Source organism: Sinocyclocheilus anshuiensis, unplaced genomic scaffold, assembly GCF_001515605.1.
Source record: "Sinocyclocheilus anshuiensis isolate Anshui unplaced genomic scaffold, SAMN03320099.WGS_v1.1 scaffold249, whole genome shotgun sequence".
NCBI classification, from domain to species: domain Eukaryota; kingdom Metazoa; phylum Chordata; class Actinopteri; order Cypriniformes; family Cyprinidae; genus Sinocyclocheilus; species Sinocyclocheilus anshuiensis.
Window position 1 is genome coordinate 701,001 of NW_015540871.1, and position 11,319 is coordinate 712,319.

Consider the following 11,319-nt stretch of genomic DNA (forward strand, 5'->3'; position numbering starts at 1 on the left):
CAAACATGAGGAGATGCGAAAGACGAATCAACTCGGTCTGAAATGTGTCTCTCTGTGTGTGCGCGCGCTTTGCACGTGTGCGGCAAAACGGAAGCGACACTGTGCGAGATGCGGTTTGTGCACCCGCTTCAGGTGTGTGTCAGGCAGCAAGACGAGACGGCAAAGAGTTGTTTTCTGCAACTTATTGCACTTAACTCTTTTTAACGTCAAGCAATTCTCTGCTATATGCGTCGAACTAAAACTTTGACCTTTTGCAACGTTTTGATTTAAGTAGCCTATTATTAAAATGATTCTGATATCGCACGCCCTTGCGATATGCATATTGTGATATTTACATTTGCGATATTTCAATAATTTCGATATATCGTGCAGCCCTAAGCCATACCTAAGAGGTGTTCTCTTATACTGTTTGTTGTAGCTTATTTTGTTATTTTTCAAAAGCTATAGGCAAATGAAAGAACATGGACCACTTTGGATGAAATCTGACCAATTGTCAACACAATTGTGTAGTTGTATACAATACAATTTTCTTATTTTGGTCTTATAGTGAGATTTTGTATTTTATTGGTAATTGGTAAAAAGTCTATATCAGTGATTCTTGGCCACAGTGTTTGTAATTAGAGGTCATAGTTTCAGCTAATATTTGTGCCATTCTGACATGGTGAATTACGCTAAAAAAGTTGTCTTTTGTTCTAACAAAACAACTTTTTCCAACACTTTTTTTTTTTTTAACATTGTACTTTAATGCCCCACAGCAATCTCCCTTTTCCTATTTTAATCGTGTGACTTTTTTGTACTTGTTTTCCATATTTGATGTTTTATTTCAAATGTTTGCAAAACAGCTACTGGGATCGCTGATATGTGACAGCTGAACATATACTATGCTATAATGCTTTACTATTTATTTATATATACATTTTTGTGATAGCACTTGTAGTTTGCTTGTCTCCCATGTACTTGTGTGATGCTGAGACCCAAACTACTTATAAAAGCAGTGACCCACTATGAGGCACATTTTGTGGGACAGTTTTTTCATATCTTGCGTATTTCATATCCTATATGGCCTGTTGTATTATAGTTATATTTTCTACATGAATAAATTGCATTTTTTAATATGATTTACTGCAAGGTTTTACAATAAAACATCAGTATTTAATTCGGTCACATCTTTAAGGCCCTGTGTGTTCACTCACCATAGGTATTTTTTTATTTTTCTTTGGAACAGCTATGATGCTATACTACTTTCCCCACAGTGAATCAAAGCTAAGAAATATGCATTAATTGGTAATGTCCTTAAGATAAAATATATAAATGTCTAATTTACAGCCTGGAGTTTACATACAAAATTTCATGTGTGTCCAATAGGAATTGGTTGTAAATATACTAAGTGATTTGTGTTTGTATAGTGTTTATTTTGGAGACTTTTATATGTCCAATTTCTTTCTTTTGGGCATGGAAGAGTTGTGCCTTGTCATAGTGGTGAAACCCCTCTGTTTTAATGTTTTTTTTTCCCGATGACAGATGGATGATTCTTCATCCATTTCACTGGCCCTGCTTTCAAAGGTATTTTAAACTCTGCATCTACTTGATACACTCCACTCTACTGTTTCAAAATTCAGTGTTTTTGATTTGGCAAGCCATAATGTAGCCACAAGTGAACAATATTTTATGTAAAAAATCTTGTGGTTTGTCACATTCAGCTTGTGTTTATGTATGCGCAGAACATTATGTGAAAATTGTTGTGCAATACTCATTGTGAAATTGTATGTTTTGCATTAGACAATCTTGTTTATCCATCGTAATATTGATAATTTCGCATTTTTTATATGGTGCATATCAGTAATTACATTATTTTTTTAAATGTAAGATTTATAATAAGTCTTGTTGCTGATGTGTGCTCATTTTTTTTGTGCTAATTGTGTAATTGTTGAAACTTGTGAAAGCCTCGTCCTGTAAAGAGTGAGCTCACTGCCTTTTATCAGTGTGGAGTTGGAGTACAGTTTAAACCTCTTGCCCACATTATGTTAATCACAGGTGTTTAAGATTACCTACCTGTTACAATCTTTTGTGATCAAAGACTGCGGATCACGCTGAATTTTTTTCCAGCTGTTTTTAATGACCTTAGGATTTTTATTTTTTTATTTTTTTTGTGGACTTTTGTAAAAAAGCATTTTTCTTCATACTGGACTTTAAAGACACCAGCAGCATTATGTATCATACTTTATATTGCTAATAGTTAATTGTCTTTATTCTTCCATGTGATGTCAAAATACTTCACAATATAGTGTAATTTTGGTACAGTTGCAAATTTAATTTTCAGGTTGATACTCTGAATACAGGAGATCGTGTCATTTCATTTTGGTTCTGTGTACATGTCGTATGCCATGAATGCATTGCATTTGTTAGTATGAAATCGTCTGTATTCATCTGGCACATGCCCATAAAAAGACACATCGCAATAAAATTTATCAAATGGAAAAAAAAATCTCTTAGAACATGGGCAATGCATGCGTGTAATTGGAATTGAGTCTTGCACATGAGGTAGTTTGTGTTTTGATTATGAATTTAATATTTTTGCTCTCTTGCTGTGGGAAATTTAAAAAGTGTGTTGCCCCTTTGTTTCTCATTTTAAGGCCTGAGGTGGTACTCATACTTCATTTTGTAGTATTTTTAAAGATCTCACACTGATGGAGGCAAGAAGCTGCTTCTTGCAGGACCAGGTTTCAAAATTTTTGGGCACAAGTGAACATTCCAACATTGATTTTATTTGTGAATAAATTATTGCCTGTTAAACAGACAGCCAATCTTGCTGAAACAAATGCGTCAGAGGAAGACAAAATTAAAGCAATGATGTCTCAGTCCAACCATGACTATGACCCAATCCAGTAAGTGTGCAATTCAAGACGTTGTTGTTGTTGTTTTTTTGTTGTTGTTTAAATTACTGTTGGCATCAATTCTAACACAAATCTCTATTCATTAGTTATGCAAAGAAGCTTGTTGGTCCACCTCCCCCAAACTACACATGCTTTCGTTGTGGAAAAACTGGACATTATATCCGAAATTGCCCAACGAATGGGGTAATTGGGTTTTCATTACCACAGCTGCTTTAACATGACAATTGTTTTGAACTTTGTAATGCTTGCTACAGTTGTTTGCTTGTGTAAATGTTTTTACCATTAGTATGCTCATTTAGTCTGAGAAGAAATTTAACCTTGAATATCAACTGTGCATTAGCAGGATCGAAGTTTTGAAGCTCCTCAGCGAATAAAGAAAAGCACAGGAATCCCTCGGAGTTTCATGGTTGAGGTTGATGATCCAAACAGAAAGGGAGTCATGTTGACCAACAGTGGAATGTATGCCATTCCTACTATTGATGCGTGAGTATACTTGGCCTATTTGTAAGTGATTGTGTTGCAGGGTCATATTTTCATCTTTGCAGTTTTACAAACTCACAATAGGTAATGACCTCAACATGGCAATTTTGCTGACAGCATTTTGCTTTGTGTTTAGTGAGGCCTATGCCATTGGGAAGAAAGAGAAGCCACCATTTTTGCCCCAAAATCAGTCTTCATCCTCAGAGGAAGAAGATCCAGTACCTGACGAGCTACTCTGTTTGATCTGCAAGGATCTTATGACAGATGCTGTCGTTATCCCCTGCTGTGGAAATAGCTACTGTGATGAGTGTAAGTGTCTGTACAAACAAATAAAAAAAAGGTGAAGTGTTTTTGACCTTTGAAAGCTTACAGTCTTTTGCCCGCAGGTATTCGAACGTGTTTGCTGGAGTCTGATGAACATGTTTGCCCAACCTGCAAACAATCAGATGTATCTCCCGATGCTTTGATTGCAAACAAATTCCTTCGCCAAGTAAGAAATCCCTATCCTAATTTTTTTGTTGTTGTTAAACAGCTGTGTCTTCACCTCTAAGTTAATAGTAGAACATTAAGACAATTTATTCTTTCCAACACCAGGCAGTGAATAATTTTAGGAATGAAACTGGTTATACCAAGAGGATTCGAAAAGCTGCAGCTGCTGCTCAAGCTGCTGCACAAGGAGCCCAAACACAGACTCCTGCCCAGCGGCCACCTATGAGACTGGCAACCTCACGCCAGCAGGACCCTCTGATGGCCCATGTTCCGAGCTCAGCAGCTGATAGCACCCCTCCCCAAAGCACACCTGCTGCCCCTTTATCTCCTGTTAGCACTCATCAGCCCTCCAGCACCCCACCACCTTCTAGCAGCTCCACTGTAAACAGCAGCAGTGCACCTGCAGCATCAAACTATAGCCCTGTGGTGAACTCTCCTCAACACTCTACTAAGCAGGATGACCCTCCATCTAAGTAAGTAATTTTATAGCATTTCTAGAACTTAAGAGGATCCACTGGTTGTGTAAAACATGAGGTACTGGATTCAAATTTGTCTTCTGGAGTTAATGCCCCCCTCCTCCTCCTCCTCCTCCAGGGAACCAGAGTTCCCAGCATCTACTGTTGTGCCTTCATCAGACACCTCTGTCCCGACAACTTCTATTCCAAAGGTATTACTCATTTTATAGTATGCTTAATATTTGCTAATATAAGAGGATTACACAGACTATTAAAGCAATATCACATGAGCAAGACTAGTTGAGATAAAAAATATTGATGCTTCCATGAGTAAAATTTTGTATCCCCCCTTCTATTTGTTGCCTAGGGATACCATGTCCCAGTAATTGGGAAGCCGAATATAACTCAGCACCACATGCACAGATCAGGTAAGATAATATCAGCACAATTTCAGCTGTTTTTTTCTGTAGACTTGGCCATTCTTAATATTTAAGGTTTTGTTTTGTTGTTGGTTTTTTTTTTTTTTTTTTTACCAAGGCCGACTGGAAGCCGTCCTGCATGGGATCCGTAAGTATCCAGAAGTGTATTCTTAAAAGATTGCAGTTTAATCCAAAAGAGACATATACTTCACTCCAGTCTATTTATCCTATCAGGTCCTCAAGTAGAGGGAGAGCCCCTAGTGAGCGACCACCAAGAACACAGCCTCCTCCAGTACAAAACCTTCCTCCTATAGTCCCGCCAGTGTATGTGCCTCCTGTTCTTTTTCCTCCTCCACCACCACACCCTATGCCTCAGCCACCTGGTGGTGTTCCACAGCAGTACCCCATACAGTATCCTCCAGGACAGCAGCCTCCCCCTCCCTACAACATTCCACCACCTGTATTTCCACCTGTCCCACCAAATGTGACAGCTCCATGGGTGCCTCCTGGTCCGCAGCCACCTATAGTCAACCCTATCTCTACTATGCCAACAGCACCTTTTCTATCCAAGGAGGAGTTTTACCGTCAGCAGCGTAGACTGAAGGAAGAGTAAGTAATCCTAACATGTATATTAAGATATATTTATTTATTAAAATGGTTGGTTTGCTCATTCCTCCCTCCATAATCATAGATGAAAATGTTAATATATAGTAATTTTGTAATTATTTGTGTTTTTGAGTGTCTAACTGCAAAGTTTTATTTCCTTCCTGTCTTTGATAAATAGTTCCCAATGTCGATTCGTTAGCAGGGAGAAGTCGTCTAAACTAGAGGAGTTTACCAATGACTTTGCCAAAGAGCTTTTGGAGTACAGAAAGATCCAGAAGGAGAGAAGGCGATCCTACTCTAGGTTAGGAAAATTGACAGGTGACCACCACCAAGATGTAATTTTTGATGGAAAACATTTGGCATCAACTAAATTGCCTCAATTACCTTTTTTTTGCAGATCAAAATCTCCTTACAGGGATTCCTCTTACAGTGGCTCATCATATTCTTATTCAAAATCCCGCTCTCGGTCCAGATCACCACGCTCCTACTCTCGGTCAGTATCCCGATCTCGGTCAAGATCACGCTCTCGTTCCAGATCACGTTCCTACTCTCGCTCACCATATTCCCGCAGGGGCCGAGGTCGAAGCCGTAGCTATCGATCTAGGTCTCGCACTCCAACATACCATCGCTCCCGCAGTAGATCACCATCGTATAGGGGTAGAGAGATGAGTGGAATGGCAAGTGGAATCTATCGTTCCCGCTCCAGATCCCCTCTATATAAGAATCACAGTCCCAGCAAGAAACTCCCACCCCCTTCTCAAATTGAGGGTGAGCGCAAATATGCAGGGAGGTACAGAGAGCTCCCTCCTTATGATGCTAAGGCTTATTATGGCCGCAACATAGACCAGAGTGACCCCTATGAGAGAGAGCGATATCGAGAGTGGGAAAGAGAGTACAGGGAGTGGTACGATAAATACCTCAAGAGCTACGACCACCCGCCAGGTAGTCAAATGCGAAGACGTGCTCCAGGCAGCAGAGACTCCTATACCCCTGAACATTTTGCTCCTCCGCGACCAAGAGAAAACTCCCCGTACAGCAGGGGACGTCGGGAGGATTATCCGCTGCCACCTCAGAGCCACAGTGTCCCACTGAGAAGCAGAGCTGCAATGACATACCAAGAGAAGTGTGCTGAGAAGTATGGCCACCTTCATGTCAACACCACTGGAGCAGGAAGAGGACTTAACAAAGAGTTTTTGAAACCTCTTAAGGACCGAGAACCCGGTGGCAGCACTGCTGCAGACCCCAAGTCTATGAAGCATAAAAAACATCGCAAAAAGAAGAGAGAAGATAGTGACCTCTTCAGTCACTCTGACTCTATGGATGAATCCAGGAAAGATGATCGTAAAGAGGATTCCATGCTGATGAATTCAAGTCGTGATGATGCCACACCTGTCAGGGATGAGCCCATGGATAGCTCTACAGTGCCCTACAAGACTACTCCTGTAAAGGAGAAGAAAGAGAGGTCAAAAAGCAAAACTGACAAAGTTAAACGAAAGTCTGAAAACAGTGGGCAGAAGAAGGAAGCATCAGGGAAGATGTCAAAACCTGCTAGAGAGAAAGAATCTGATGCACCGCGAGAGAAAGTGGCTCCCACTGAACCAGCCATTAAGAGAGTCAAAGACGAACCATCCCTACTCTAGGTTAGGAAAATTAACAGGTGTCCACCACCAAGATGTAATTTTTGATGGAAAACATTTGGCATCAACTAAATTGCCTCAATTACCTTTTTTTTGCAGATCAAAATCTCCTTACAGGGATTCCTCTTACAGTGGCTCATCATATTCTTATTCAAAATCCCGCTCTCGGTCCAGATCACCACGCTCCTACTCTCGGTCAGTATCCCGATCTCGGTCAAGATCACGCTCTCGTTCCAGATCACGTTCCTACTCTCGCTCACCATATTCCCGCAGGGGCCGAGGTCGAAGCCGTAGCTATCGATCTAGGTCTCGCACTCCAACGTACCATCGCTCCCGCAGTAGATCACCATCGTATAGGGGTAGAGAGATGAGTGGAATGGCAAGTGGAATCTATCGTTCCCGCTCCAGATCCCCTCTATATAAGAATCACAGTCCCAGCAAGAAACTCCCACCCCCTTCTCAAATTGAGGGTGAGCGCAAATATGCAGGGAGGTACAGAGAGCTCCCTCCTTATGATGCTAAGGCTTATTATGGCCGCAACATAGACCAGAGTGACCCCTATGAGAGAGAGCGATATCGAGAGTGGGAAAGAGAGTACAGGGAGTGGTACGATAAATACCTCAAGAGCTACGACCACCCGCCAGGTAGTCAAATGCGAAGACGTGCTCCAGGCAGCAGAGACTCCTATACCCCTGAACATTTTGCTCCTCCGCGACCAAGAGAAAACTCCCCGTACAGCAGGGGACGTCGGGAGGATTATCCGCTGCCACCTCAGAGCCACAGTGTCCCACTGAGAAGCAGAGCTGCAATGACATACCAAGAGAAGTGTGCTGAGAAGTATGGACACCTTCACGTCAACACCACTGGAGCAGGGAGAGGACTTAACAAAGAGTCTTTGAAACCTCTCAAGGACCGAGAATCCGGTGGCAGCACTGCTGCAGACCCCAAGTCTGTGAAGCATAAAAAGCATCGCAAAAAGAAGAGAGAAGATGGTGACCTCTTCAGCCACTCTGACTCTATGGATGAATCCAGAAAAGACGATCGTAAAGAGGACTCTATGCTGATGAATTCAAGTCGTGACGATGCCACACCTGTCAGGGATGAGCCCATGGATAGCGCTGCAATGTCCTACAAGACTACCCCTGTAAAGGAAAAGAAAGAGAAGACTAAAAGCAAAACTGACAAAGTTAAACGCAAGTCTGACAACAGTGGGCAGAAGAAGGAAGAATCAGGAAAGATGTCAAAACCTGCTAGAGAGAAAGAATCTGATGCACCACGAAATAAAGTGGCTCCCACTGAACCAGCCATTAAGAGAGTCAAAGACGAACCATCCCACAAATCTGAACCAAGCAAACCTCAATCCTCAGAGTCCAAACTCATGCTTCCACGCAAGTTGATGCAGTCTAGGCCCATCAAACACCAGGAGCTGAAGCCCATCAAAGATGAGGTCAAAAGCAAGAAAGAATTGGTGAAACACCCTGCAAAGCAAGACAAAGGTCCTGTCAAAGATGGGAAGGTCCCTAATAAAGAGCCAGAGAAGCCTGTGAGAACTGAGGAGAAGATGCCCGCTAAGACAGTTGATACTAAACAGGATAAGAAGAAACGTAAAGACGACAAGCCACCTGCGAAAGACCTAGATGTTCCTCCAGTAAAAGTAGCAAAAATGGAAGTTGACGTGGCCAAAAACTCTCCAAAACCTAAAACCAGACTGGAGAGCGAAAGGCCAGTTGAAAAGGAGAAAGTAGCTATTCCATCTCTGATGGATATTAAGCCAGAGCCTGTAAGAAAGATTAAAATCAACAGGGAAATTGGCAAGAGAATATCTAGCATTGATCGGCCAATTTCAGCTGAGGACTCTGCTCATGCTACAGGAAAAGGCAGACTGGATAAGTCTAGAGGAAAATTGAGGAGGAAGGTTCATGCTCCCGATGGGTCAGGGTCCATATTGGTTGATTACACCAGGTGAGATGATTTAAATATTAAAGTACATGGCAACTTTTATTTTATTTAATCTGTACTATCAACTTATTCATATTTGTTGTGTTTGGCAGCACCAGTTCCACAGGTGGAAGCCCCATCAAAAAGCATGAGGATAAGCTTGACCTAAAGAAGACTGTGGTGAAGACCCTGGAGGAATATACCAATGACAGCTCCACTCCTGCTGAGGATGAAATTGTCATGATCCAAGTGCCCCGTTCCAAGTGGGAAAAGGAAGACTATGAATCTGAGGATGATGATTCTAAGGTTACCAACAGAACAGGCAACATCAACACATCCAGCTCTGCTCCTTCGGAGGAGAACACTGCAGTGAAATCAGCTGGCAAGGAGTCTCCACATGCTGACAAAGCTCTGCCTGTCTCCAAAGAGGCAGAAGTCAAACATGCCAAGGACTCCACATCAGGTGATAAGGAGAAAGATACTGACAAAGAGAAAGACAGAGAACGAGAACGAGACAAAGGGAAAGAAAGAGACCACAGCAGCACTGTAGATCGTGAGGTAACTGATAAAAGGAACCCTAGTGTACCTAATCAGGAAAGAGAGCGTGTACAAGAGAAGGGTAGTGACCATGGCAGTGAACGAAGCTCTTCTTCCCAGTCCTCCAGAGATAGGCAAGCTGACAGGTCTGAACCAACCTCTAGAAAACCAGCAGGAAGGGAGACAAATACAGGTGTCACCAGTAGGAAGGCAGAGCATAGAGATGATGCAAGAGACCACTCAGGCACAAGATCAAAAGATGAGAGAAATCCAATCAGGAGGAGAGTATCACCCTCCCCACCCACAAGGGTAAAAGACTTGCACACAGACTCTGGAAGAAAAACTCTTGAAGCACCTCAGGAGTCCCAAAGTCCAAGTAGGAATAAGAGAGCATCATCGCAGAATGCCCCAGAGCCAAAACGAACAGGGACAGAGGACCACAAAGGAGACTGGCCATGCAATAAGGAGAGCCAGGGTTCTAGGCATTCTGACGCACGTCCCGCAAAGGACCGGGAACACAGGACTCCCCATACAGCTTTTACTCCAGAGCCTAGAACTGATGCAGAGAAAGGTGGCGCACATGGCGACCACATCAAAATTCCATCTGCACGCTCCACAAGACTGTCCTCAGATTTAGCACGGGAAACAGACGAGGCTGCGTTTGTCCCTGACTACAGCGAAAGCGACAGTGAGACCTCAGACACTGAGAGCAAAATGGAGCAGAGAGGGCGAGAGAGGGACAGCAGTGGCAGCCAGAGTCCAAGCCCATCTGGAAGCCACGGACACAGCAGCAGCCCCAGCTCTCCGGGAAGTCAGGACAGCAAAAAGAAGAAAAAGGACAAAAAGGAGAAGAAGGAAAAGAAGAAACACAAGAAGCACAAAAAACACAAAAAGCATAAGAAACATACTAGTAATGAGTCTGAATCAGAGCTCAAAGGACAGAAACACAAACATAAGAAAAAGAAGTCTAAAAAGAGCAAGGACAAAGACAAAGATGACAAGGAAAAAGATGAGAGTGAGAGAGACGAACACAAGGCAAAAGTAACTGTTTAATTCATTTTAGGTTTAACCATTGGTTTAATTTACTCCTCTTTAAGAAGCATTTAAAAATTAAAAATATTGTTCTGCACTTAAGTTTAAGTACTGTTCAGATTTCATTGTTTGCTATTTCTCAATGGTTAAAGACATGCTTTGTTTGCTATTTCTCAATGGTTAAAGACCACGCTAACCTCTCCCCCCAATGTAAGAGAGTAGCTACTTTAATGATAAAGGTTATTTTATTTTGGGTTCTGAATTTTCATGAATGTTTTGGTTCTCATTTAAAATTGTTGCAGATTGTCATTACATCATGGTTTTGCATTAAGGCAATTGTAGAGGAAGCACTTTAGAAATGTGAACGTGATCGCAGATGTGCAAAATTTGCAAAGAGTTGCAAAAGCCCTTTTGTACCTCATCTCTTGTATGTTTAAGTTGGAGAGAAACATATCATTATGACAGTATGATAATATTGTTACAGAGGTAACGGGAGAGTGGCATCCAGCCATTGGGGCAAGCTGATTTACAGTGTATGTTTTTGCACATCATGGTTTTGCATTAAGGCCATCATAGAGGAAGCACCTTAGAAATGTGAATGTGATTTGCAAAATTTGCAAGAGTTTGCAAAAGCCCTTTTGTACCTCATTTCCTGTATGTTTAAGTTGGAGAGAAACATATCATTATGACCGTATGATAATATTGTTACAGAGGTAACACGAGAGTGGTGTCCAGCCATTGGGGCACACAGATTTACAAAGTGTATGTTTTTGCACTGTGAATATTTCCTCTACTCTTTCATTTTATTATAATTCACCTTCATAAGAGTAAT

General features: G+C 41.8%; 1 protein-coding gene across 1 annotated transcript in view; it reads left to right on the forward strand.

Moving 5' to 3' along the window:
* LOC107688097 (E3 ubiquitin-protein ligase RBBP6-like) overlaps positions 1-11,027 on the forward strand; it is a 17,156-nt gene extending 6,129 nt beyond the window's left edge. Inside the window, exons 4-17 of the mRNA XM_016485663.1 lie at positions 1,522-1,563; positions 2,797-2,885; positions 2,981-3,077; positions 3,235-3,377; positions 3,511-3,683; positions 3,761-3,864; positions 3,969-4,336; positions 4,458-4,530; positions 4,686-4,771; positions 4,856-4,885; positions 4,972-5,346; positions 5,522-5,644; positions 7,080-8,942; positions 9,032-11,027. Of these exons, the coding sequence (XP_016341149.1) occupies positions 1,522-1,563; positions 2,797-2,885; positions 2,981-3,077; positions 3,235-3,377; positions 3,511-3,683; positions 3,761-3,864; positions 3,969-4,336; positions 4,458-4,530; positions 4,686-4,771; positions 4,856-4,885; positions 4,972-5,346; positions 5,522-5,644; positions 7,080-8,942; positions 9,032-10,508 (5,043 nt within the window). The 3' untranslated portion in view covers positions 10,509-11,027. The remainder of the gene's footprint in view (positions 1-1,521; positions 1,564-2,796; positions 2,886-2,980; positions 3,078-3,234; positions 3,378-3,510; positions 3,684-3,760; positions 3,865-3,968; positions 4,337-4,457; positions 4,531-4,685; positions 4,772-4,855; positions 4,886-4,971; positions 5,347-5,521; positions 5,645-7,079; positions 8,943-9,031) is intronic.
* The last annotated feature ends 292 nt before the right edge of the window (positions 11,028-11,319 follow it).